This window comes from Papio anubis, chromosome 10 (genome assembly GCF_008728515.1).
Source record: "Papio anubis isolate 15944 chromosome 10, Panubis1.0, whole genome shotgun sequence".
Lineage (NCBI taxonomy): Eukaryota > Metazoa > Chordata > Mammalia > Primates > Cercopithecidae > Papio > Papio anubis.
Window position 1 is genome coordinate 113,186,755 of NC_044985.1, and position 22,844 is coordinate 113,209,598.

General features: G+C 39.9%; 1 protein-coding gene across 1 annotated transcript in view; it reads right to left on the reverse strand.

Annotated features, from left to right (window-relative positions):
- Nucleotides 1–22,844, reverse strand: part of DNER (delta/notch like EGF repeat containing) — a 381,990-nt gene that overhangs the window by 72,512 nt on the left and 286,634 nt on the right. The window contains exon 8 of the mRNA XM_021924059.2: nt 19,185–19,409. Coding sequence (XP_021779751.2) covers nt 19,185–19,409 — 225 coding nt within the window. The remainder of the gene's footprint in view (nt 1–19,184; nt 19,410–22,844) is intronic.

Below are 22,844 nucleotides of genomic sequence, written 5' to 3' on the forward strand. Positions count from 1 at the left end.
GAAATACCTGGTAATGAATAGAATGTGAAGGGTGAGAAGGAAGGAGAGGTGGAAGGGGAGGCCCAGGTTCCTGGCGTATTTTATCTAGACATACTGCAATTTCTTTCAGAGGAGTGCAGGAATTGACATTTATTGAATCCACTTCTACGGGCCAATTTCTCTTCTAGGAACTTTGAAATACAACAGAATCTCATTAGAAGGAAGGGGCTGGGGAGGGGAATGGAATGGAAGGGAACCATATTCCAGGAGGAGCAGACCTTAATTGAACAAAAAGAATTGATAGCTTCTCCCAGAAAAACAGAAGTGATTTGGGAAAAAAAAAAAAAAAAAAAAGTTCATTTTAATGAGTATTTGCTGAAATCTGACTATATTGCCAAGCATTGAAGTAGTTGCTGAGGAGTTCGATTGTACTGTAGTTAAGAAAGAAAGACCTCATGTAAGAAGACACAAGAAGTCAGAGGTGGAGGGAGGGCAGAAAAAGAGAGAGCAGGATCAGGGGAGCATGGGAGGGGGAGAGAGGAAGAGCAAAAGAGAGACCCAGAGGTATCGAGACGGAGAGAGAAAAGAGACAGAGAAAGAGACACAGAAAGAGAAAAGCCAAAAAAGATGAAATAGAAAGAAAAACTGGTCCAAAACGTGATGGAATGACACTGAGCAGCTAGCAAGGTCCCTGTTAGAAATGTTGTGGGCCCCTGCAGAGTGATGTCTCCAGCTGGCGTAATGACCTTGAGCACTGCCCTTGGAGGTTCACCAAGATGGCGGAGCATATGGGAGCTGGGGGTACAATGTGAGAGTTTGAGAGACAATGGGACACAGCAGGATTCTTGCTTCCTAAGTAAAATACATATTCTTGCCTCCTTTATGAAAATAAAATGTATTTGACACCATTTTCTTTTTATGAAGTACTTTTTGTAACTCAGTGTTGAGAGTATTTCTAGACGGGGATCACTGGACCATCAGGCATACAGCTGCAGCTCAGTGCCAGTGTGTCACATCTTCCATCAAGGCCAGTCATGGGCACTTGTGGCAACACAGGATACTTACAAAAGGAAGGGTTTCTGCCCTTCCCTTAGGGGGACATGGGCCTGGCATTGCACGTGAGGTGGTAACACAAGGGAAGCGTCAAGCACAAAGCCTGGCATAAGCACGTCATGATGTAACGTGTGGCCACCTGGCCTGTGATGCAAACATGGTTTAAAAAGACAACCTGGGTGCCATACTTCTGAAAGAGGTGCTCACCTTGCAGACACAGCAAAGGCCCTAATCACCATAGCCCTGAAGGACGCCATTACTCTGAGCCATTGTTTCACATGGTCAGCTTACTAGAGATAGCACCAGCTCAGCACTGACATGGTGTCTGGCTGTTTAGCCCAGATTTCACTACCCAGGAACTTGAAGATCTAAATTTTTCCAATACGAAACAGCCTGTTTCTGTTTGGCTTTTAAAAACCTACCCTTTTTCCTTTTCATAGCCCCATCCCCTGAGATTAACCTCAGGGCCGGATCTGGTTTCCTGCTTGGCAGTAAAACTTCGACTCACTGCTCAGTATTTGATTCCAAACTCTGCATTTTCTCTTTAACAACAGGCTGTTCTCCTCTCATTTCCTTAGCACACAGGCTGATGAATATAGAAGATGCTTGATCAAACTGGGTAAATTGAACTTGCTAGAAAAATGGAATCAGAGGGCCAAATAACCTTTGCATACATAAATACAGAAGAGTTCTTTTCTTTACCAGAGCCTGTTTTACACAAACATGCATTAAAAGGCCTGGAAAAACATTTTCCAAAATTGACAATTGTTTTGTTAAGGGGTTCTTTCATAAATTTAAATATATATATTCATGTTTTCTAATTTTCCGTAACAGAGATACGCTACTGTGTGATATAAGGGGATAATATCATCCATGCTGTGATGGTTAATACTGATGAACTGATGGTTAATACTGACTGTCAACTTGACTGGATTGAAGGATACAAAGTATTGATTCTAGGTGTGTCTGTGAGAGTGTTGCCAAAGGAGGTTAACATTTGAGTCAGTGGGTTGGGGAAGGCAGATCCACCCTTAATGTGGGTGGGCACCATCTAATCAGCTGCCAGCACGACTAGAATATCAGCAGGCAGAAAAATGTGAAAAGAGAGACTCTGACCTAGCCTCCCAGCCTACACCTTTCTCACCTGCTGGATGCTTGCTGCCCTTGAACATCAGACTCCAAGTTCTTCAGTTTTGGAACTCGGACTGGCTCTCCTTGCTCCTCAGCCTGCAGACAGCCTATTGTGCGACCTTGTGATCTTGCGACTTAATACTTAGTAAATATATATATATATATATATATATATATATATATATATATATTTTCCATTAATTCTGTGCCTCTAGAGACCCTTGACAAATACACATGCTTTATGGGTATTTTATTTGTAGTATCACAACTCTAAATCATGCCACTGATTACAAGGGAAATGATGACCATTCTTTATGTTTAACCCTTGATTGGCGGTAAGGAAAACAGGTAATATTAGAAAAATCCTAACTTTTTAAAAGATTTTTTCAGTGGCAAGATAAGAATGTTTCCCATAGCCTATAAAGGGAACAGACTATGCTTATTAGAGGAGAGTTTCTGAGATGCAGGGAACAGACATCATAATAAATGCAGTGTTAGTAAAGAAATTGCTTTTTAAAAGAAGAATTACACTTTTTAATATGTAGAAAAGAAAATTTTGAAGATGTTAAAAATTCTGTAACTTCTGTAGATGTATTGAGTGTAAATCATAATTAATTTATATTTGGAAAGGAAACAGTTCTTAAATATATGGTAAAAACCAAAGGACCACTATCCTGAGTTAACTCCTTAAAAATGGTTAGCATTCTCCCTCAAGAAACATTAAAGAAAATCTGGGACTATATGGAAGATGACAGCTCAGTTGTGACTGTGCTTATGAAGGACATTGGAAGCCAGGGGAACTTGGCAGTGAACCTGCTTTAACAGAAACACTTGGGTGTCTAAAGGCCTTTATCCTTAAACTGGTCCATCATCTGGGGAATCTTTCTAACCATGTTGATCTAAACATTTCTGAAAGCCTTCTCTTGGAATTGCCTTCAGGACTGGGTTACAAACTAGTCACACTGAGAAAAATCAATCACAATGTTTTAGACATGTCTTATGTCTTTTTTTTTTTTTTTTTAAATGTTGCTTTTGGCCACTAGAGGGTGGATTCTACTTATTATCTAGGCAAGTGAAAAAGGAAAAAAAAAAGTTACTCAGGAGTTTAACAAAAGAGGAGCAATAAAAAGATGTCTTTTACAAAAGGAAATAGATGGTACAGAAGGATGCAAATTTTCTGCCAGGTTACATTTAAAGAAGAAATCCCATTCCCTTTAATAATAAAACATAACATTCAAATATTTCTCTACAGCTTGCAAATTCACCATTATGTCCCCTATAAACATATGGTATCTACAGTTTAAATTATCCATTGTAAAGTGGCCTGTTTTTCTTACTAACTTTTTATTTAAAATATTTTTAATACAAATGTTTGTAATACCATGATTAAAGCACCAAGATTAAATACTAAGTATAATGACAAAATAATATTTTATAATTTGAGTTAAAGATTATTGTGCTATGTGTGTTTACATATAAACAGTAAGAAAAGCATTTTAATAAAATAATCCCATGCCCTCAATTAATTATCTAGCATGTTTATAAACACATAAAAATAGCTGGTTTATAGTTGAGGTGAGGAAGATAAGAAAGTTTAGAAAAGAAAAGGTAGACATACACTCTCACATTCCAGAAGTTTTTCATTATGGGACGCACAAAGACGGGAGCTGGGCCAGCAAAGGCAACAAATGGGTGGGAGGGGGGAAAACCAAAGATTAAGGCTCTATCATGGCACTTTGAAGAGAAAATAAAACCTAGATAACTATTTCTATACAAGTATGTATATCAACAAAGAGAAATTTTAAACGGTGTAAAAGTACAGAAGAGTTTTTCTAAGTATTTATTTCCTTTTAATTTATTTCACAAGTAATTGGTTAAATTTGATTTAATTGACCTCTTAGTTATTAATAGACATTCATTTGAGGTATCCGCATTCATCACAATTGGGTTTCAGTGTGGTCCCCAGACCAGCAGCATCAACACCACCTGGGAACTTGTTAGAAATGCGAATAGCCGGGCGCGGTGGCTCAAGCCTGTAATCCCAGCACTTTGGGAGGCCGAGGTGGGTGGATCACGAGGTCAGGAGATCGAGACCATCCTGGCTAACACTGTGAAACCCCATCTCTACTAAAAATACAAAAAAATTAGCCGGGCGCGGTGGCGTGCACCTGTAGTCCCAGCTACTCGGGAGGCTGAGGCAGGAGAATGGCTTGAACCCGGGAGGTGGAGCTTGCAGTGAGCCGAGATCGTGCCACTGCACTCCAGCCTGGGCGACAGAGCAAGACTCCGTCTCAAAAAAAAAAAAAAAGAAAAGAAAAAAAAAAAAGAAATGTGACCGGCTGATTCAGGCACTCTAAGGGTAGGGCCCGGAACTCCATGACTTAAGAAGCCCTCTAATGTGATTCTGATGAGCACTCAAGTTTGAGAGTCACTAAGCTATAGAATAGGAAAGTATACAACATCTCCCACAATCTCTGACTCTCAAAAATTCAGGGAATGGTAGAGGTTGTCCACGGAAAATGCTACATACGGTGTGGTTATGGGTTTTTTTGCGGGTTTTTTTGTTTGGTTTTGGTTTTTGGTTTTGGTTTTGTTTTGAGATGGAGCTTTGCTCTGTCACCCCGGCTGGAGTGCAATGGTGCAATCTAGGGTCACTGCAACTTCCGCCTCCTGGGTTCAAGCAATTCTCCTGCCTTAGCCTCCTGAGCAGCTGGGATTACAGGTGCCTGCCACCATACCCGGCTAATTTTTGTATTTTTAGGAGAGACGGGGTTTCACCATGTTGGTCAGGCTGGTCTCAAACTCCTGACCTTGTGATCCATTCGCCTTGGCCTCCCAAAGTGCAGGGATTACAGGTATGAGCCACCATGCCCAGCCGGTTTTGTATTTTAACAGCCATGGTATCTCCTAAGCGTGTAACTAATCCAACCGCAAAACATATGGTCAGAACATGTACCAACTATGGGCATATAAATAAACCAACAGTGAAACATATAGTCAAATGATCTAGCAGCCATCCATCCGCACGTGGACGAAAGGAAGCTGCCCTCCTCTCGAGGTTTACATAAGGGAAAACAGCAACACAAAGGAATCCCAAAGTGACAGCAAATGATGAACTGGAAAAGAAAGGCCAAAATGAGGGAAAGTAATAAGGATATAGAGGTGACACAACGTGTTCTAGTTCCTTACTGTCTGGCTAGGACTCACACATGCCTAAGCAGAATGAGGATAAACAAGTTCAAATTCAAATTCGTAAGGGCAATTTTTCCCACATCTCTGATCTAGCTTCCTTAACCCATGGGAATAATATTTTTGCAGAAAGGAATATCAGAAAATGGAAAGCATTAAAAGTATTTAATACAGCACCAAGATTAAGATTTTGAGTAACATACAGACCAGTAGGTAATATTAAAAATAATATTATAGTTTTGTAAAGATGAAATGTGTTACAAATTGACTATCATATACTAGACATGTGTGAATTAGCTTTTTGCATTCCTAAGAATTATCTTGCCAAGAATTTGCTCTGAAGGTAATTTATATTACTTATCCTTTAAAATATATTTTGAATAAAATATAAAAGCTCTACTTTAAAAAGGAAAGAAAGAAAAAAAGAAAGCATAGACAATCTAAGGTAACAATTTTTATAAACCAAAAGTTGGGAACCATGCTCTCACAAAGTTGTGCTGTTTCGAATTATACATCAGAGGTGGCCTCATAGATACATAGTTTGGTAACAAAGTATTTGTGTGATGGAAAACAAAATACTGTGATTGAGATTATTCCAGAAAATTTTGGTATACGGAGTCCACAATGCAGACCATGATTATCTTTCTGGCCGTATTTACTTTCATTCCCCTATCACTGGGGACATTCACAGGCACAATGCAATCATGTCATCCTCTAAGCTTTCTATTAGTCATTGCCATTCTTGAGTAAATATGCTAAATCCTAAATATTGTTAGACACCAAGGAAATTTCTCATAATCCTTTAAGAATAGCTTTAGAAGCACACACCTTCCACTTGGCCATTATCCCTAAGGGCTACAAGTGCACAAGGGCTGAAGCTGACCGTCAGGACTTCAGCTAAAGAATTTCATGTGGAAATTCAGCCTGGATGCAACAGAATTACAAAGAAAATTTCAAAATGTAAATAAATCAGAATCACAACTCAATTACATGAGTAAATTCTGAATTCCATTCCAACTTTCTTTATTAAACTAAGGATGCCTAAAAACACAGCATTTGTTCATTTAAGAGTTGATAAAGCAGTGAAAAATCAGAAGTGTGTTTTTATTTGGTGACTAAAAATCCTAGGAGAATATATAGGTTGACACCTGAAGGGAAAAATGAAACTTCTTTGAAATAAAGCCAGGAACAAGGCTCAATCTATATGGAATTATGAGGTAAGTAAAGAGGTTTTCTCCTAGACATTCCTTATCACTTGAGTAGGCAAGTTCAGGGGCCTCACCATTTCTTTTCAAGCAACCAAAGACTAAACACTGTTTTTCTTTTTCGACTTTCTTTCTCCCCAAATCTGCTTACACATAGAGAGATAATTTACATATATATACACACACGTGCACACACACACACACATCACATCACATTCTTCACATATTTAGGTTTAAGGTTATGGTAGATTGAAAAAAAAAATAGCTACAAGTTCTGTGTAGCTCCTCCCATCAAGAAACAGAGTCTATAAGCTCAAACCTGTGACTTGCTCATGCCAACGGGACATTGGCAAACAACAGAAGCAGCTTTAAAAAGAGCATGCATATGGGACCTCGTGTTCTGTTACTGCTTTCAGAACCCTGCCATCATGGGAAGAAGCCCTGACTGGTCTGCTGAATGAAGAGAGACATGTGGCCCAGTTGCCCCCATCACTCCAGCTAACGGCCAGCCATATAAGAGGGGTCATCCAGGACCTGGCAGTCCCCAGCTGACTTGCCACCTGACCACAAAAGCATGAGTGGGCACATGGAGTAGAGAAGAGAAATCCCAGCTAAGCCCTGCCCAAATTATCAACCCATAGAATCACAAACAATAAGTGTTTTTTTTAAGCCATTAAGTCTTGGAGTGTTTTGTTACACAGCAATGACTAACTAACACAAAGGTTGATTGCCAGGTACAATGTCTAACTTAAATAAATAAAACCACAAAGATAAACTTTTAGGTATCAGAGACCCGGTTAAAAAAAAAAAAGGTATTTTTACGGAGTAATAAAGAGGAGTCTTCTCAAAATAGTACCACTAGGTACTACATATTCCTTAGTTTAGACCTACTTTAGTTGGGCTTATCCAATCTAAAAGCAACACCTACTAATGAATCGAACCTAGGACATTCACTCTGATCTGAGGCATCAGAAACCATCTGGTAGAGTAAAACTGAAGCATGATCTTCTTAATTATCAACATATCACTAAGACTTCAGTCCAACCAACTGAGGACCCCTTTAGGCAATTCCTATAAAACCAAGTGGGATTATAATTTTTTAATGATTTGGAGAATATGTTTATTCACAACATAAATTGTTTGGTAAAAGATATACATATGTATAACAAGTTAACAACATTTGATTGTGATCTTTTTTTAACTTTATTTTAGGTTCAGGGATACATACGCAGGTTTTTCATATAAGTAAATTACATGTCTCAGGGGTTTGGTGTACAGATTATTTTCTCACCCAGGTAATAAGTATAGGACCCAATAAGTAGTTTTTCGATCCTCATCCTCCTCCCCACTCAAGCAGGATCCAGCGTCTATTGTTCCCTTTGTGTCCATATGTACTCGAAGTTTAGCTCCCACTTATAAGTGAGAACATGAAATATTTAGTTTTCTGTTTCTGTATGTTTGTTTAGGATAATGGCCTCTGGCTCCATACATGTTACTGCAAAAGACATGATCCCCTGCTTTTTCATGACTGCACAGTATTATATTGTGTATATGTACCACTTTTTAAAAAATCCAGTCTACCATTGATGGGCATTTAGGTTGATTCCGTATCTTTGCTATTTTGAATAGTGCTGTGATGAACATATGTGTATGTATGTATCTTCCAAATTCAGAAAATGCAGAGAATACCTATGAAATACCAGACAAGAAGGCCATGCCCAAGACACATAGTCATCAGATTCTCCGACGTCAAAAATGAAAAAAAAAAAATGTTAAAGGCAGCTAGAGAGAAGGGGCAGGTCACCTACAAAGTGAACTCCATCAGGCTAACAGCAGACCTGTCAACAGAAACCCTACAAACCAGAAGAGATTAGGGACCTGTATTCAACATTCATAAGAAATAAAATTTTAAGCGAGAATTTCATGTCCAGCCAAACTATGCTTCATCAGCAAAGGAGAAATAAGACGCTTTTTGAACGAGCAAATGTTAAGAGAATTTGTCACCACCAGACCTGCTTTACAAAAGGTCCTGAAGGAAGTGCTAAATATGGAAAGGAAAGACCATTACCAGCCACTACAAAAACACACTTAAGTACATAAACCAGTGATACTATAAAGCAGTCACACAAGCAAGTCTGCACAATAACCAACTAAAAACATGGTGACAGGATCACATCTGCACATATCAATACTAACCTTGAATGTAAACGGACTACATACCCCAATTAAAAGGCACAGAGTAGCAGGCTGGATAAAGAAGCAAAACCCGATGGTATGCTATCTTTGAGAGACCCATCTCACACACAATGATACCCATAGGCCAAAATAAAGGGATGAGAAAAATCTACCAAACAAACAGAAAACATAAAAAGGCAGGGGCTGCTATTCAAATGGGATTTTAAAGAAAGCATTGAGGCACTGCATAAAGAAGCACGTGAGTGAGATGGAAAAGGACAAGCTGTTTTGCAAAATCAATACCCGCTTTGAGTTGACAATGTTCTGGGATTTAAAGGAAAGGTTATGTATCAGTCTGCTTCAGGCAAACCTAAGAGCTCTGAATCTTCATTAAAACTGACTCTGTTCTGTAAAAGCATTCAGTGAATGCAGCAACTTTCACAGTGTGCTTTCAAACTGAAAATTAATGGGCCTGATAGAAAACCAATGGAAGAAATACAGGGCATTGTCCCCAGGTTGTTGTATAAATCCAGACCAACAAAGATTTTAAATGCACATTGAAGGCTACAAGTCCAGAAAAAAGTAGGACATGCAGCATATCTCCTTATTGGTGGTCTAATTGGGACTTGGGAAGTAGACGACCATAAGTCACAATGTATCTCAAACATCACCTATAATGGCACATTGTTATAGAGTTTCCAGTCCTCCATGATTGACATTGATGGCAAATCATTTCCACTAAGCCAGTCTTGTGGGAAGGCACGCTACTGAAGGAACGGGACATCAAAGCTATCTCAAAGTAGAGAACTAAAAACAATAAAAGTCAAATATGAAAAGGAAAGAACATTTCAGGGACTATAATATCACCAGAGCCAGGTGAAAAGAAACAACATCAAAGGAATCCATGACATATAATCATCCATACAGGAGGTTTTCAGGGAATCAGGTGGTAAGAAAAATTGCTAGTAGGCACTGGGGACTCCAGAAGTGAAAAGCACTAATCAAGAGAAACTACCTAGGCAGAAGGGTGCATAGCTGTCATGTGGTTATGTCTGCATTTCTCATTTGAGTCACAGGAAAGGAAGTTTCTTTAATTAGGTGCATCTGGCAGGCATCAAGTCAAACAAAATCATAAGCTTCAGTCACAGGTAGTTCTCAGCATCAATTTCAAAGCAGTGGATTGCTGGTTCCACAGAATGAAGTAAAGACAGAAGAAGGGGCTCCCTACCTACATGCAGTTCAATTCCCTTGGAAGTCAGAGTTGTGCTTCTCTGTGCGGGGAAGTAAGAAGTGTCTATTGGTCAAGTATCATCCACTGGACCAAAATGAAGGCCACCTTCCATGCCAAGCTTTGAGGCATCCACTTAGAGATCCATCTCAGGAGTGGTGCTGAGACAGAGGAGTCTGGAACCTGGTTCTTGTGATTGGTTCAAACATAAGTGAGAGCCCAGGTTCGCACCTAACTTGGGGTGTCACAGGTAGGCTTCTGAGTATCGGAGTTAAAATATCACCTCTGCCTCCTGTTGTTTAAACTCTCAATGCCTCCATTACCTTATCCCTAAATAAAAGAATAGGAATACTACAACTGGGGGCAGGTAAGAGAAAATAAGTGTCAGGTGTTTGGCACACAGTCTATTATAAATGCAGTAAGTTTTCATAGATGGACGCTACTCTAGTCAAAGCCAGATGGGATGAAGTCACTCTCTGGGTCAACAGAGCTGAATCAATGTGGCTGACAAATCCCCCAATTTAATATGTTAATTTGAAGTGGCTATTAACAGAGCTACCAGTGGAAAAATCTAGTTAGAATACTTAATGGGTACGATGTACATTATTTGAGCAATGGCTACCCTAAAAGCCCCGATTTCACCACTAGGCCATTTACATCATTTACATATATATATATGTATGTGTGTGTGTGTATATATATATATATAACAAAATTATACTTACACTTCATAAGTTTATACAAATTTTTAAAAGGAGACAAATTTTTCAGTTATTTACCCTTAGTGAGTCAAGGCTACTTTTGACCCCATTTGCTCTTCACTCTGAGCTAATGGAGGCTCCAGCAGGTCCCGATTGCTTGGGTTCAAGTTGTAGCTTCATCCTTAACTGACTGTATCGTCACAGGCAGAGAAATGACAATAGCCATGATCCCACTTCATAAGGACCAGGGGGATTCGAAAAGCCAATTCAGTCAAAGAGCTTTGCCCAACACCTGGCACTTAAATAGTTATCACTGGAGTCACAGAAAGCCACCATCAAGGCAAGCAATCGCTTAACCCTGCAAGAAGTTGAATGTGCATCCATTATTCAAGAATGCCCACTATGGCCATTTCATCTCACCTCCATTCCAACTCTAACCTCGAACCTCATATAAAAAGAATCAGAACACAAATGTAAAATTGTCCTCAATGGTCTTTCCCAAGTAATGGAATATCCAGTGTCTGTGCTAATACTCCACCATTTTATAGATTTCAAGGTGGAGGACCATCTGTATCATTTCATTTGAGCTTCACGGGCCAGTTATGTTTGTCTGCATTTTAAAGGAGAGAAAATTTATGCTGATAGAGGCCAATGGCACAGGTGTTCGGAGGCAAAGCAGGGACTTAAATTCAGCTCTTCTCAGTGCTAAACTCAGGCCCCTTTCCATCCAGCCAAGGAAGAAAGGCAAGGCATGCAGGATTTCAGTTCTAAAATCCAGATTTGCAGACATTCTCAACAGTGAAAGAAAACAGTGATTGGATCATAATAATTTTCAACCACAAAACAAAATAAGAGTCAATGGCTTTGTTACAAAATAGTATTATGGAAGCCCCCATCTGACCCTCCAGGGCCATAAGCTTGATGAGAATGTTCTGATATTGTGCTGGCAGGGCTGCAAAAAGAGCTGTCCTCAGAAATGCATAGGTTAGTGATGTTATGTTGTTACCAGCTGCCATTTGCAACTTTCATTCCAGGCAAGATGATACAAAATGATTTCTGCTGTCCTCACAGACTCTGCTAACTCCTGTTCTTAGTAGGCAAATCTCACACCTTTTCAACATTAGTACAGCCAAGAATGAGTTCTGAATGATTTGAATTGTGAGGGCAAGTCAGGGAGTGGTGGGAGCAGAAATCCCTTACAATTAAAGACCAGTTCATTAATGCTTTCATACATATGGATTAGCCATTTTAAGTGAGGTGAAAAAGCAGCCTTGTGAATAGATTTGTAATATCAGAAACCTCATAAAAATTTCATGCTCCACCAGCAAGTGCCCTTGGTTTAACAGCAGTGTCCTTCCTCCCCTTGTATTAATTTCTCAGGTCAGAAGCCTAAAGAAGGCAAATATCACGAATTCTACCTCAATGCCCCCACAACTTATAATCAGAGAAGATGAAGATGGAGAATGGCTGTGGCTGTAGTTTGGAAGCACGCTTAGGAAAGGTACCTTAGCGTCTGGACATCTAGCGGAGCCTGACTCAGCTCCTCAAACCCTGGGCAGTGCCCTCTCATCCTCCTCCCTCTCCTGACTCCCAGGGTCCCGCCCTCACCCTGCAACCTCCCGACCTCCCAACTCACTGCTGGGTCCTCTGCCCTCTCCTGTGGCCACTACTACTTCCAGCCTCAAAACAAGAACTCTGCAAGTCTCTTCCAATTTTTCCCCCTTTCTTTTTACACTCTCACCCTCTCCTATCTTGATGGCTTCCATGACTTTCTCTAGCATCCATACAATGGGAACTCTATATATTTTTTTCCCCCTGGTTTCAGCCTTGTTCCCACATTGCAGTCCCAAGCAAGAACTATTTACTGACACATCCATCTTGCTCGGCCTGCTGTAGCCAAGCCCTAAAGAGGGTCCTTATGCACATTTCCCATTTTCTCTGAATTACCCAGAGGGGTCCTTTGACTCCATTTGCACCCTTGTTCCCTGCATTCAATTGACAACTGAAACCCGATCCTCACATAAACGTTTAACCCATCCTTTCATTCCCACTGCACAAGTTCAAGCCTTCACTTCTATTAGTACTTGCTAGAAGATCTCTATTTTTTCATCTCTTCTTGACCATAATATATGCCGAAGACTATGAGAATAATCTGTCTAAAATACATATCAGTTCGTATATACCCAATAATGCAAAATGTCTGCAAGTCTTCATAATCCAAACTGCTTAGCATCTACATTCTCCCCACATGTGTCCCCATGAGCATTTTCAGCCTTACTACCTATTACAGCCTCTAATGCATCTTATCCTGCAGCAAGCTGGATCCACTCTTCTTTGAACTCCTCCCCACCACCCAGGACTTCTATAGTGCCCTTCTCCCACATGTAAATCCAAACGATATTTCAGTGTCCCACTCACTGGAAATTCCGAACTGTTGTTCAGAATTTTATATGAACAATTGTTCATATAAAAATTCAATCAATTGCCATCCTCAATACTTCAAGCATTTTAATTAATTAAGTTCTGTCAATGCCCTTCAACCAAAGACTACAAAGGACACACCTGTAGTTGAACAAGTTGAGTTTATTACCCATTGCAGTTACAGAGACTGCACGCCATGGGAATCGTGGAGTGCCTCAATTAGAAGGTGTTAGATGGGATTTACTATAGGATTTGAACTCTGGTTAGGTTATTTGGGGAGGTTTCACTCTGGAGTGAATGCTGGATGCTGTCAGGAAGCAGGAGCAATTCTTATCTAAAGAAGGGGAAGGCTAGAGCAAGGCCAAAGCTGTATTTGGTAAAGAGGAAGCTCTATATACGTGACACTAAGAACTGAGAGAAAGTGGATACTTGGTATTTTGCGGGTTGTAGGGTGACCTTGTTTTTGTATTGGACAAAATTATAAAGTAGTCTTGTTTTGCCTGACTCTGTCATAGCCTCTGAATGGTCATATCTAATATCCGTATTATGTGGGATTGTTGATGTCCTTAAGTCCAACAGAAGACATCACGGCCCAGCTGTAAGCATCAGACCAGCTCCTAACAACCGCAAGGTCTACCTATAAATGCCAAGCAAGCTCCTGACATCAGCGGCTGCTCTTCTTTTTCTCAGTTCTCAGCATCATCATGATGTCAGTATACAGATTGAAACATTCTCTAGAGCAGAGCACAGATTATGAAGAGTAAAGCAAACTCCCCCTTGCTACAGATGTAGCTGGGTGATCAGGATTCCATTTGAGGTCCCAGTGGTGAGGGTGGGCATCATATTTTGGAATACAGAAAAGGAAGGACAGGATTAGGATCTGGGGGAAAAGGTAATATATTCTATACAATCGACAACTCTCAAGAATAGTGTGATACACAGATCAGAAACTCCCTAGAGCATATTAAATATAAGAATGTCTTCATCGGCTGGGCGCAGTGGTTCACGCCTGTAATCCTAGCACTTTGGGAGGCCAAGGCAGGCGGATCAAGAGGTCAGAAGATCGAGACCATCCTGGCTAACACAGTGAAACCTCATCTTTACTAAAAATACAAAAAATTAGCCAGGTATGGTGGCGGGCGCCTGTAGTCCCAGCTACTTGGGAGGCTGAGGCAGGAGAATGGTATGGACCTGGGAGGCGGAGGTTGCAGTGAGCTGAGATCATGCCACTGCACTCCAGCCTGGGCGACAGAGCAACACTCTGTCAAAACAAAAGAAAAAAAAAAAAAGTCTTCATCCTGGTAAACTAGATAAAGTTTTCTGGTTAATAAAAGATGAAAGTTGTCCACTGTACTTATCCAAAAATGTAAAGGCACATGGGCCTTAGTGAGCTAAATGTCTTCAAATCTTTGTAGGTATATTTATTTCTTTATTGCTGTTCAATTACTATTAAAATCCTGACCATTAAGTCTCATCCTTGACCCTATTTCCAGCAAATATTGTCAGACTATTGATATTTTCACGTCTCAGTTTAACAGAAGGAAGCAGTGTCAACTGTGTCTTTTGGGACATACAGACCAGAAATGCAGCTCACATGTAAGGCATATGTAGAAAATACAAAAAAAAAAATATATATATATATATATGTGTGTGTGTGTGTGTGTATATATATATATATATATATCTAAAATCCTTACAAATATAATTTTCTTTCAAAAAAATTCACTTGGAAAAAGTCTACATTTCCTTTGGTTTACAGCCTATTACATATTTGGATGATCTAATTGAGTTACCAGCCCTTTGGTGAAGAAGAATGGGCAGAGGAACTTGGTTGGCAACTGTGCCATGTCTAGTCTGGGATTTCAACTGCAGTTGAAATGATGAGCATCTTAGATCTTACTTGTTAAAAAAAAAATCATAAACATATTTCCATGTAAAAATCCCCAATACCTTGTCCCTTAAATTCCTTAAATAGGAATATGTGAGGCACATTCTATAAAGGCAGGGTTAATTCAATTCCACAAGTTTAGAGGAATAACTCAAGTGCAAACTATCTTCCTTCCTATCAGGGAGTCCTTTCAATACTGGTCATGTACAGCTACTATCTGCAGAGGCCACCATTGTATTGAGAACACAAGCAATACCATGGCTCCCACCTGCAGGGGAAATAGCACTCCCACCCAAGCGAGATCCACCTCATCCTGCTTGTAGCAGCTCCAAGTTCTCACTTTCTTCAGCAGATTTCAATTTGCAATTTTTAAGAGAATGGGTTGCCTATCACTTAACACTGTCACTGGGAGATAACATTTCAGTAATTACTCAGTGCTGACATTTTATTATTTAATCTTAAAATCCCATCAGAAATCCCTAGCCTGATAAGCTACAAACGAAGTTTGAGAATAAAGCACCCAGCAAATCTGATTTGCAGTAATCAAATTGGCATTTTGTCAGATGGGAATTAATTATCAACCTGACATGATTTCAGTCTGCTGCCATTCTACAAAATGAGACCCGTTTGCTCTCTGTAAAGATGATCAGCCTTGCTGCTCCAGAGCTGGATGCCCAGTTTCACCTACTCTCACGAGATTCTTCCATTATGCAAACTGGCGATGAAGCCATTACATGCTCCAAAAGATGAAGACGAGAAATTTCACATTCGCAGACTTGTCACGTTCACCTCTTAAAATGTAAGTTCTTGCCAGGTGTTAAGATGCCTTTTTTATTTTACACAGTCACTTAACAATCTGAAGAAACATCCCCCCTGAAGGCAGTTTCAGCCCCCAGGTTCAATGAGAGGGCCCTGTCAGGACTCCGAGGCTCCACCTTGAGACTGCTGAACAAATGAAGGAATCATGTTCATTCCACGAACAGAATGCCCACGTCTTCAGGCTTTTCAAGGTTATTCAGGGGCTACTGCTGGACCACAGGCAATTACCAAGTCAAACGCTCCAAGTGGGCATGAATGTTTTAGCAGAGAACAGACGGAAGGAAAGTGGAACTTCAACAGGAGCGATTTCACCCCTGCATAGCTCGACAATGCTGCTGGAATCTCCACGGAGGGAAAGAAAGAAGAGCTTTCACCAGGCCGTGCCAGGAAACGGGCTGCCTGCCTCTCATTTCATACTCTCACATGTAACTTTCCTCTCTTTTCTAATAGAGAGGAAAACTGAGTCCCAGAGATGCCTGTAAATCTCCTGTGGTTTTGGTCAGTAAGTGAGGATGTTAGAGAGGTTCTTTCTACCACTCTTGGCCACCTGCCCCAGTGTGGAAAGAGAAACACCAGGCAGTATATTTTCTGTTTGGTTGCCTCATACATGTTGAAAAACTCTAGTTGGTATTATTGAAAAACACTATGTATCTCTAACTCCCTTCAATTTTAAGTTTTAGAAATCAACTAACTATAAGAAAAAGTTTAGGCCAGGCACAGTGACTCAGGCCTGTAATCCCAGCACTTTCGGAGGCTGAGGCAGGCAGATCACCTGAGGTCAGGAGTTCAAGACCAGCCTGGACAACATGGTGAAAACATACAAAAATTAGCAGGGTGTGGTGGTGGGAGCCTGTAATCTCAGCTACATGGGAGGCTAACGCAGGAGAATCACTTGAACCCGGGAGGCGGAAGTTGAAGCCTGGGCAACAAGAGCGAAACTCCACCTCAAAAACAATTTTTAAAAAGAAAAAGTTTGATACAATTAAGAAGAGACGTCAGAGGAGAAAGGGAGGAGAATACAAAGTTGTTTTCTGGTCTTACAATATTTGATTCTTCTTTGTGGGGCTCCACGGAGAGAACAGAACTCTCAGGAGACAGGTAATAAAGTGTTAAGGAAGTTTTTGTTCAGAATGCTGCTGAGGGGAATTCTCACATGTGTTACGACATCCAGAGCAGAGCTGGGAACAGCGTGTTTGTGAGTCAGTGCGTGAGTAAGCCTCTGTTCTTCCAGCACAATTGCAGCTTGTTTAGTTTGCAAACACAAGTTGTCTCAGTGATCCACATTCCCAATAGGTAAGGGCCAGCGCCACACTGCCTCCTCTCACAGTATGCCCAGCTCACAGCACGGGAGCCCGAATCCACACGGAAGAAAACTGGACCTTCCGAGGGGCAGCTATTCCTATCTCCACCCTTGCTCTGAAGGACAGCATGGGGGTCAACCAAGAAAAATATCCTCATGTCAAATGTAGAGGAGAAACTGCTTCATTTCAAAGTTTATGAGATCCAAAAATGTTACAGCGATAGTTCATTTTGGGTGTCAACTTGGCTAGGCCACGGTTCTTAGATACTGGCTCAAACACTAATCTAGATGATGCTATGAAGGTATGTTTTAGATGAGATTAACGTTTAAATCAGCAGACTTTGAATGAAGCAATGACTCTCCAGAATGTGGGTGGGCTGCATCCCATCAGTTGAGGGCCTTAAGGACAAAGACTGAGGTTTCCCAAAGAAGAAATAATTCAGCTCAAAACACAACACAGAAACCTCGCCTAAGTCTCCAGCCTGCCAGCTTCCCTACAGATTTTGGACTTGCAAGTCCACACAATTGCATGAGCCAGTTACTTAAAATAAATCTCTCTCTCTTCTCTCTCTCTGTCTCCTGTTTCTCAGGAGAATCCTAACTACTAACACTGTTACAAAGCAGATTAAGCAGCCCTATTCCCTCTGAATTTCAGAGCAGAGAGGAAAGAGGCACTTGGCAAAATATCAATTGCTTAGAAAATCAGGGAATTAAGAGTCTATGTGAAAAAAGGCTTTTCAACACCATTCAAGTGCCAAGTTGCATTTCTCAGTAGTAACTTTTTAAGTTATTCGTGAGTATGAGACGTGCCCTTTGGAAGTTCTGGGCCAGGCACTGGAGCAGCGAAACCAGGGACACCTGCATTGGAATGTGGGCTCAGCCCCCGTCCTGGGTGTGTGGCCGCAGGCATGTGACTGAACCTCTAGAGGCCTTTCAAACCTTGGTGTAAATGTGACACTAAAAAGACCAGAGATGTGAAGCACCCTGCTCAGAATCTAGAAAGATCAGTGCTCACTAAATAGTGGCTTAGTGTGATTGCTGCTGATACAAAAGCTATTAATAAAACATACTTCCTCCCAGCCCTAAGGAGGAGAGAGACACATACAAGGATAATTAATGTCCTGTTTCCAAGACCACAAAGGTGATATTGTAGGTGACTGTTGGATCTCAGAGGAAGGGAAACTGAGTCAGCTCCAGAAGTAGAAGTTTGTACAGCGAGGTGGGGTAATGGGGAGCAGGCATTCCAGTCAGAGGCCATTGCACCAGCAAAGCCAGGGTCAAGCAAAACAGATACTGGCCAGCCATCCTGACTGGCCAGGGAGATATGTGGGGACTCATTGTGCTGGGAAGCTTTCTAAAGAGCCAGCTCGTGTAAGGATGGAGACATGCACAGAATAGAAACAAGAGGAAAGGGCTGCCCCGTGCATTCCTTTCTGAACACTGGTGGGTTGTGCACACACAAATTTTTGACTAGAAATCACTCACTTCTAGGTATCAAAACCTCCATAATTAAAAATCTGTAATGCAAATGCAGAAGGCATTTGGAAATTAAATGGTGAAGTTTTTAAATTCTTACACAGGGAGCCAGTGGTGTAACATAATGTGCATCGAGTAACAATTTTAATAGATGACACAATTCTGAATGTATTGCGCTGTGCTTTTCATGCCCATTAAAATGAAAGAACATATTCTGTTAAGCACACAATAGTACAAGATACACAATACAGTAAAAGCTTTGCAAAGACTTACAGTAAATTGTTAAAAATGCTTAGCCTGTGATGGGATTAAGCCTGTTTTCAATCTTCTTTATTTTACTTGTTTTTTGCTCAATGAATGTGAATTGATTATGAAAAGAGGAAAGGGTATTTTTTTTAACTCTGCCAAGAGTAAATCTAAAAAAGAGAGTGTGTCATAAATGAGTGGTATTCACTTTTATTTACAAGTATACCATTAAGTATACTTATTTACAAGTATACCAGTAAGTATACCACTTTTATTTACAAGTATACCAAGATGCAAAAGAAAAAGTAATGGTCTTTTGAGATTGGTTTGAGATTGAGAAAAGGAAGATTTGCTGTCTAGGGGCAGTACCCACCTGGATCACAGAGGCACTTGTAGCTGGTGCCCACGCTGCGGCACGTGCCATGAGCGCAGGGGCTGAGGGCACAGAAGTCAATAAGCTGGGCACAGGTCGGCCCTGTGAAGCCCGAGCTGCAGCTGCAGGTAAAGTGTACCCCGTCCACATAGCAGGTACCATTGTTCTGGCAAGGAGACGAGGCGCACGGGTCCACCTTTTCTTCACAAGCAGATCCAAAGTATCCTGTTAGAAAACACACGGGAGCTTAAAACAATTAAAACACTTTTGCACATAATAACTAATCAACTGAGTCTGCTCTACTGTATATTCATAACCAATTCATTCATTCACAGCTCCCAGATATGCCACAATCCAACAAGATAGATAGGTTGTTTTTCTCACCTTTAGTAATGTAGGCTTAAAAATATGAAGCCCCACAATTCCATATTTATTGAAATATACAGTAAATGACTGTTTAGGAGTACATACATATGTGTACGTGAATATATTTATGTGCACACATGTGTATATGTACATGTGTGTATACTCTAGAACGATACCAAAAATCAATTAATGATAATTTCCTAAAGGAATATGGGATTTGGATCAGCAGAGGGCTCTCCCCTCTTATTTTGTATACATTAACAGGGAACACATTTCTTATTTTACTTTAATAGATACGACATAATCCTGAATTTTAAAAAGTAAAACCATATAAACTAGTAAACAATGAAAAAGTCTCGTTTTCATCCCTGTCCCTTCGTCTCGCATTCCCTTCTCTACAAGCAGCCACTGTTAACAGTTTCTTGAATATATGCTTTTTTAAAAGTTGATTGTTGTAACAGAGAAACAGAAATGATCTACCCATACAATGAAATACCACTCAGCAATTTTTAAAACACTGATTGTATGGTGCATTTTTAGTAGGATTTCTAAGATTTGAAAGCTACCAGGAATTTTCTAAAATGCTGAATAGCACTGGATTTCTTCAGAAGATAATTTTATATTTTATATTTTATATTTCTATACTGCATAGAGAAATACCAAGTTGATTATGCCAATTTACGTGTAGTGCTTCACATAATTAAATCTGGGAGTACTGACACATGGTATGACATTAATGAATGTCAAAAGCATTATGCTAAGTAAAAGAAGCTAGGCATGACATACTACATGTTATATAATTCCATTTGTAAGAAATGTGCAGGAAAAGCAAATCTGTAGATATAGAAAGTAGATAAATGGTTGCCTTGGCTGGGCCAGAAAGAGGGGTTCACTGCAAATGGGCATGAGGAGTCCACTGGGGCAGATGGAAACGTTTAAAACTTGGATTGTGGTCATGGCTGCACAACTCTGTAAATTTACTAATATGCTTTCAACTGTGCATTTCAAATGAATGAATTTTACAATGTATAAATTGTACACTGAAATAAAATTTTATGTCATATAAAGTTATGTAAGGCTGTTAACTCTTTCTTTTAAATATGGTTACTGTGTAGGTGATTTTTATCTTGTTTCCTGTATATATGATTCAGTATTTCTTGTTAAAAAATTATACATGTGGATATGTGTGGGTCTCTACATCTGTGCATACATGTAGGTATATATATTTAACAATGCTTTGCATAAAAACTATACTTCTTTCAATACTTTAAGAGCAGTTTGCAAATTAAAGATTTTTCAAATTTTAGGAAAAAAAGTTAAATAATTTTACTCACATATAGTTTGTATTCTAATAGTCTATTACACTTCTCTTGTTTGCACTGAAGTTTATATTTACTCATCTTCTTATAGAACTCCTAGCAATACTGACAATTTTTGTTGTTGTTAAGGACACATTTAATATGTAAACAAACCAAAATAACACCCAGATTTAATTATGTGAAGCACTACTCATAAATTGGCATAATCAACTTGGCATTTCTCTGTACAGTATAGAAATATAAAATATAAAATATAAAATTATCTTCTGAAAAAATCCAGTGCTATTCAGCATTTTATAAAATTCCTGGTAGCTTTTAAATCTTAGAAATCCTACTAAAAATGCACCATACAATCAGTGTTTTAATAACACTTGAATTCTCCAAAAAGTTCCCTGGCAGGCTCAAGTGGAATATAATTCTACCTGTCATGAGATACGTTCCATTTTACTCTGATTGAAAATAAGACACTGAACCATTTTTCAACATATGACAGGATTATATGTTACCATCACTGTTTAACATGATTTCAAAAATAGGATTTATAACTCGAATCTTTTCATTTTAGAAAATAAAATCATTTTATCTGTCTAGAAAATGCAGCATAGCTGCTTAAAATATTAAAAGGCCCATTTAATTTGCTCAAGCGTGACACTAAAAGTCATTCAATATTTTTTTTCTCAATATGAAGGAATAATTTTGAGAAATGAATTGACCAAGCCAATCCACAGCTTGCATTTAGTTAGATAGTGACCCAAGATTGCATCTTATGACTTGAGGAGAAAAGAAAAGTGGCGGGGGTGGGTGGTGGCCAGTGGGGAGCACTGCAGGTTCTAGGTTAACCTTGTGGATGCACTGATTTCTTTACAAGAAATTCAGGCTCATAATAAATTCCATACCCAAGGCTGGGTACCAGTTTGCCAAAAACAGCAGCTCAAGGTGAATCAGGAAATTCTAAAAATTAATGCTCAGAAATGGAAATCAAATTTTTTTATTTTTTTTTTATTTTTTTGAGACAGAGTCTCACTTTGTCACCCAGGCTAGAGTGCAATGGCGCAATCTCGGCTCACTGCGACCTCTGCCTTCCTGGTCAAGCGATTCTCCTGCCTCAGCCTCCTGAGTAGCTGTGACTACAGGAGCGCACCACCACGCCCGGCTACTTTTTGTATTTTCAGTTGAGATGGGGTTTTACCATGTTGGTCAGGCTGGCCTCAAACTCCTGACCTCGTGATCCGCCCGCCTCAGCCTCCCAAAGTGCTGGGATTACAGGCGTGAGCAACTGTGCCTGGCCACAGAAATCAAATTTAAAAGGACATTTTGATTATTTTTGTTCCTCCAGAGGAAATGAACTAATGATGACAGAAGGTGACAGTTGAGAACTGTCAACTCTGTCAACTCTTTTAGCTGAGAACACAGAGAAGAGAAATGATCATAGGAACTGTGTCCTTGAAAACCCTGTGAGATTAGATGGGTGAGAACTTGGTGGAAAGAATATCTAGGGAGGGTCAAAGGTAAGAAAAATCAGGAACAAGAAGCTTATACCTAAGTTAGGAGCATAAAAATGAAAATTACTTAGAACTACTAGAACCCAGTAGAAGAGTTAACATTAAATATAGTTCTCAGTGGAGGCTGATAATTAAGCATTGGATTATCAATGTCATGGGTTAAACTGTGTCCCTCAAAAATTCATACTTTTTTAAATTAGCTTTCTCTGGTTGAGTAAAATTCATATTTTGAAGCCCTAACTCTCAATACCTCAGAATGTAGCTCTTCAGAGATAGTGCCTTTAAAGAGGTGGGTCGGTTAAACTGAGGTTGTTAGGTTGGGCCCTAATGCAATCTGACTGGTGTCTTTATAAGCAGAGATCAAGACACGGAAAAAGACACCAGGAATGCCTGTGCACAAAGGGAAAGACCTTGTGAGGAAGAAGCAAGAGGGTGACCCTCTGCAGGGCAAGGAGAGAGGCCTCAGAAAAAAA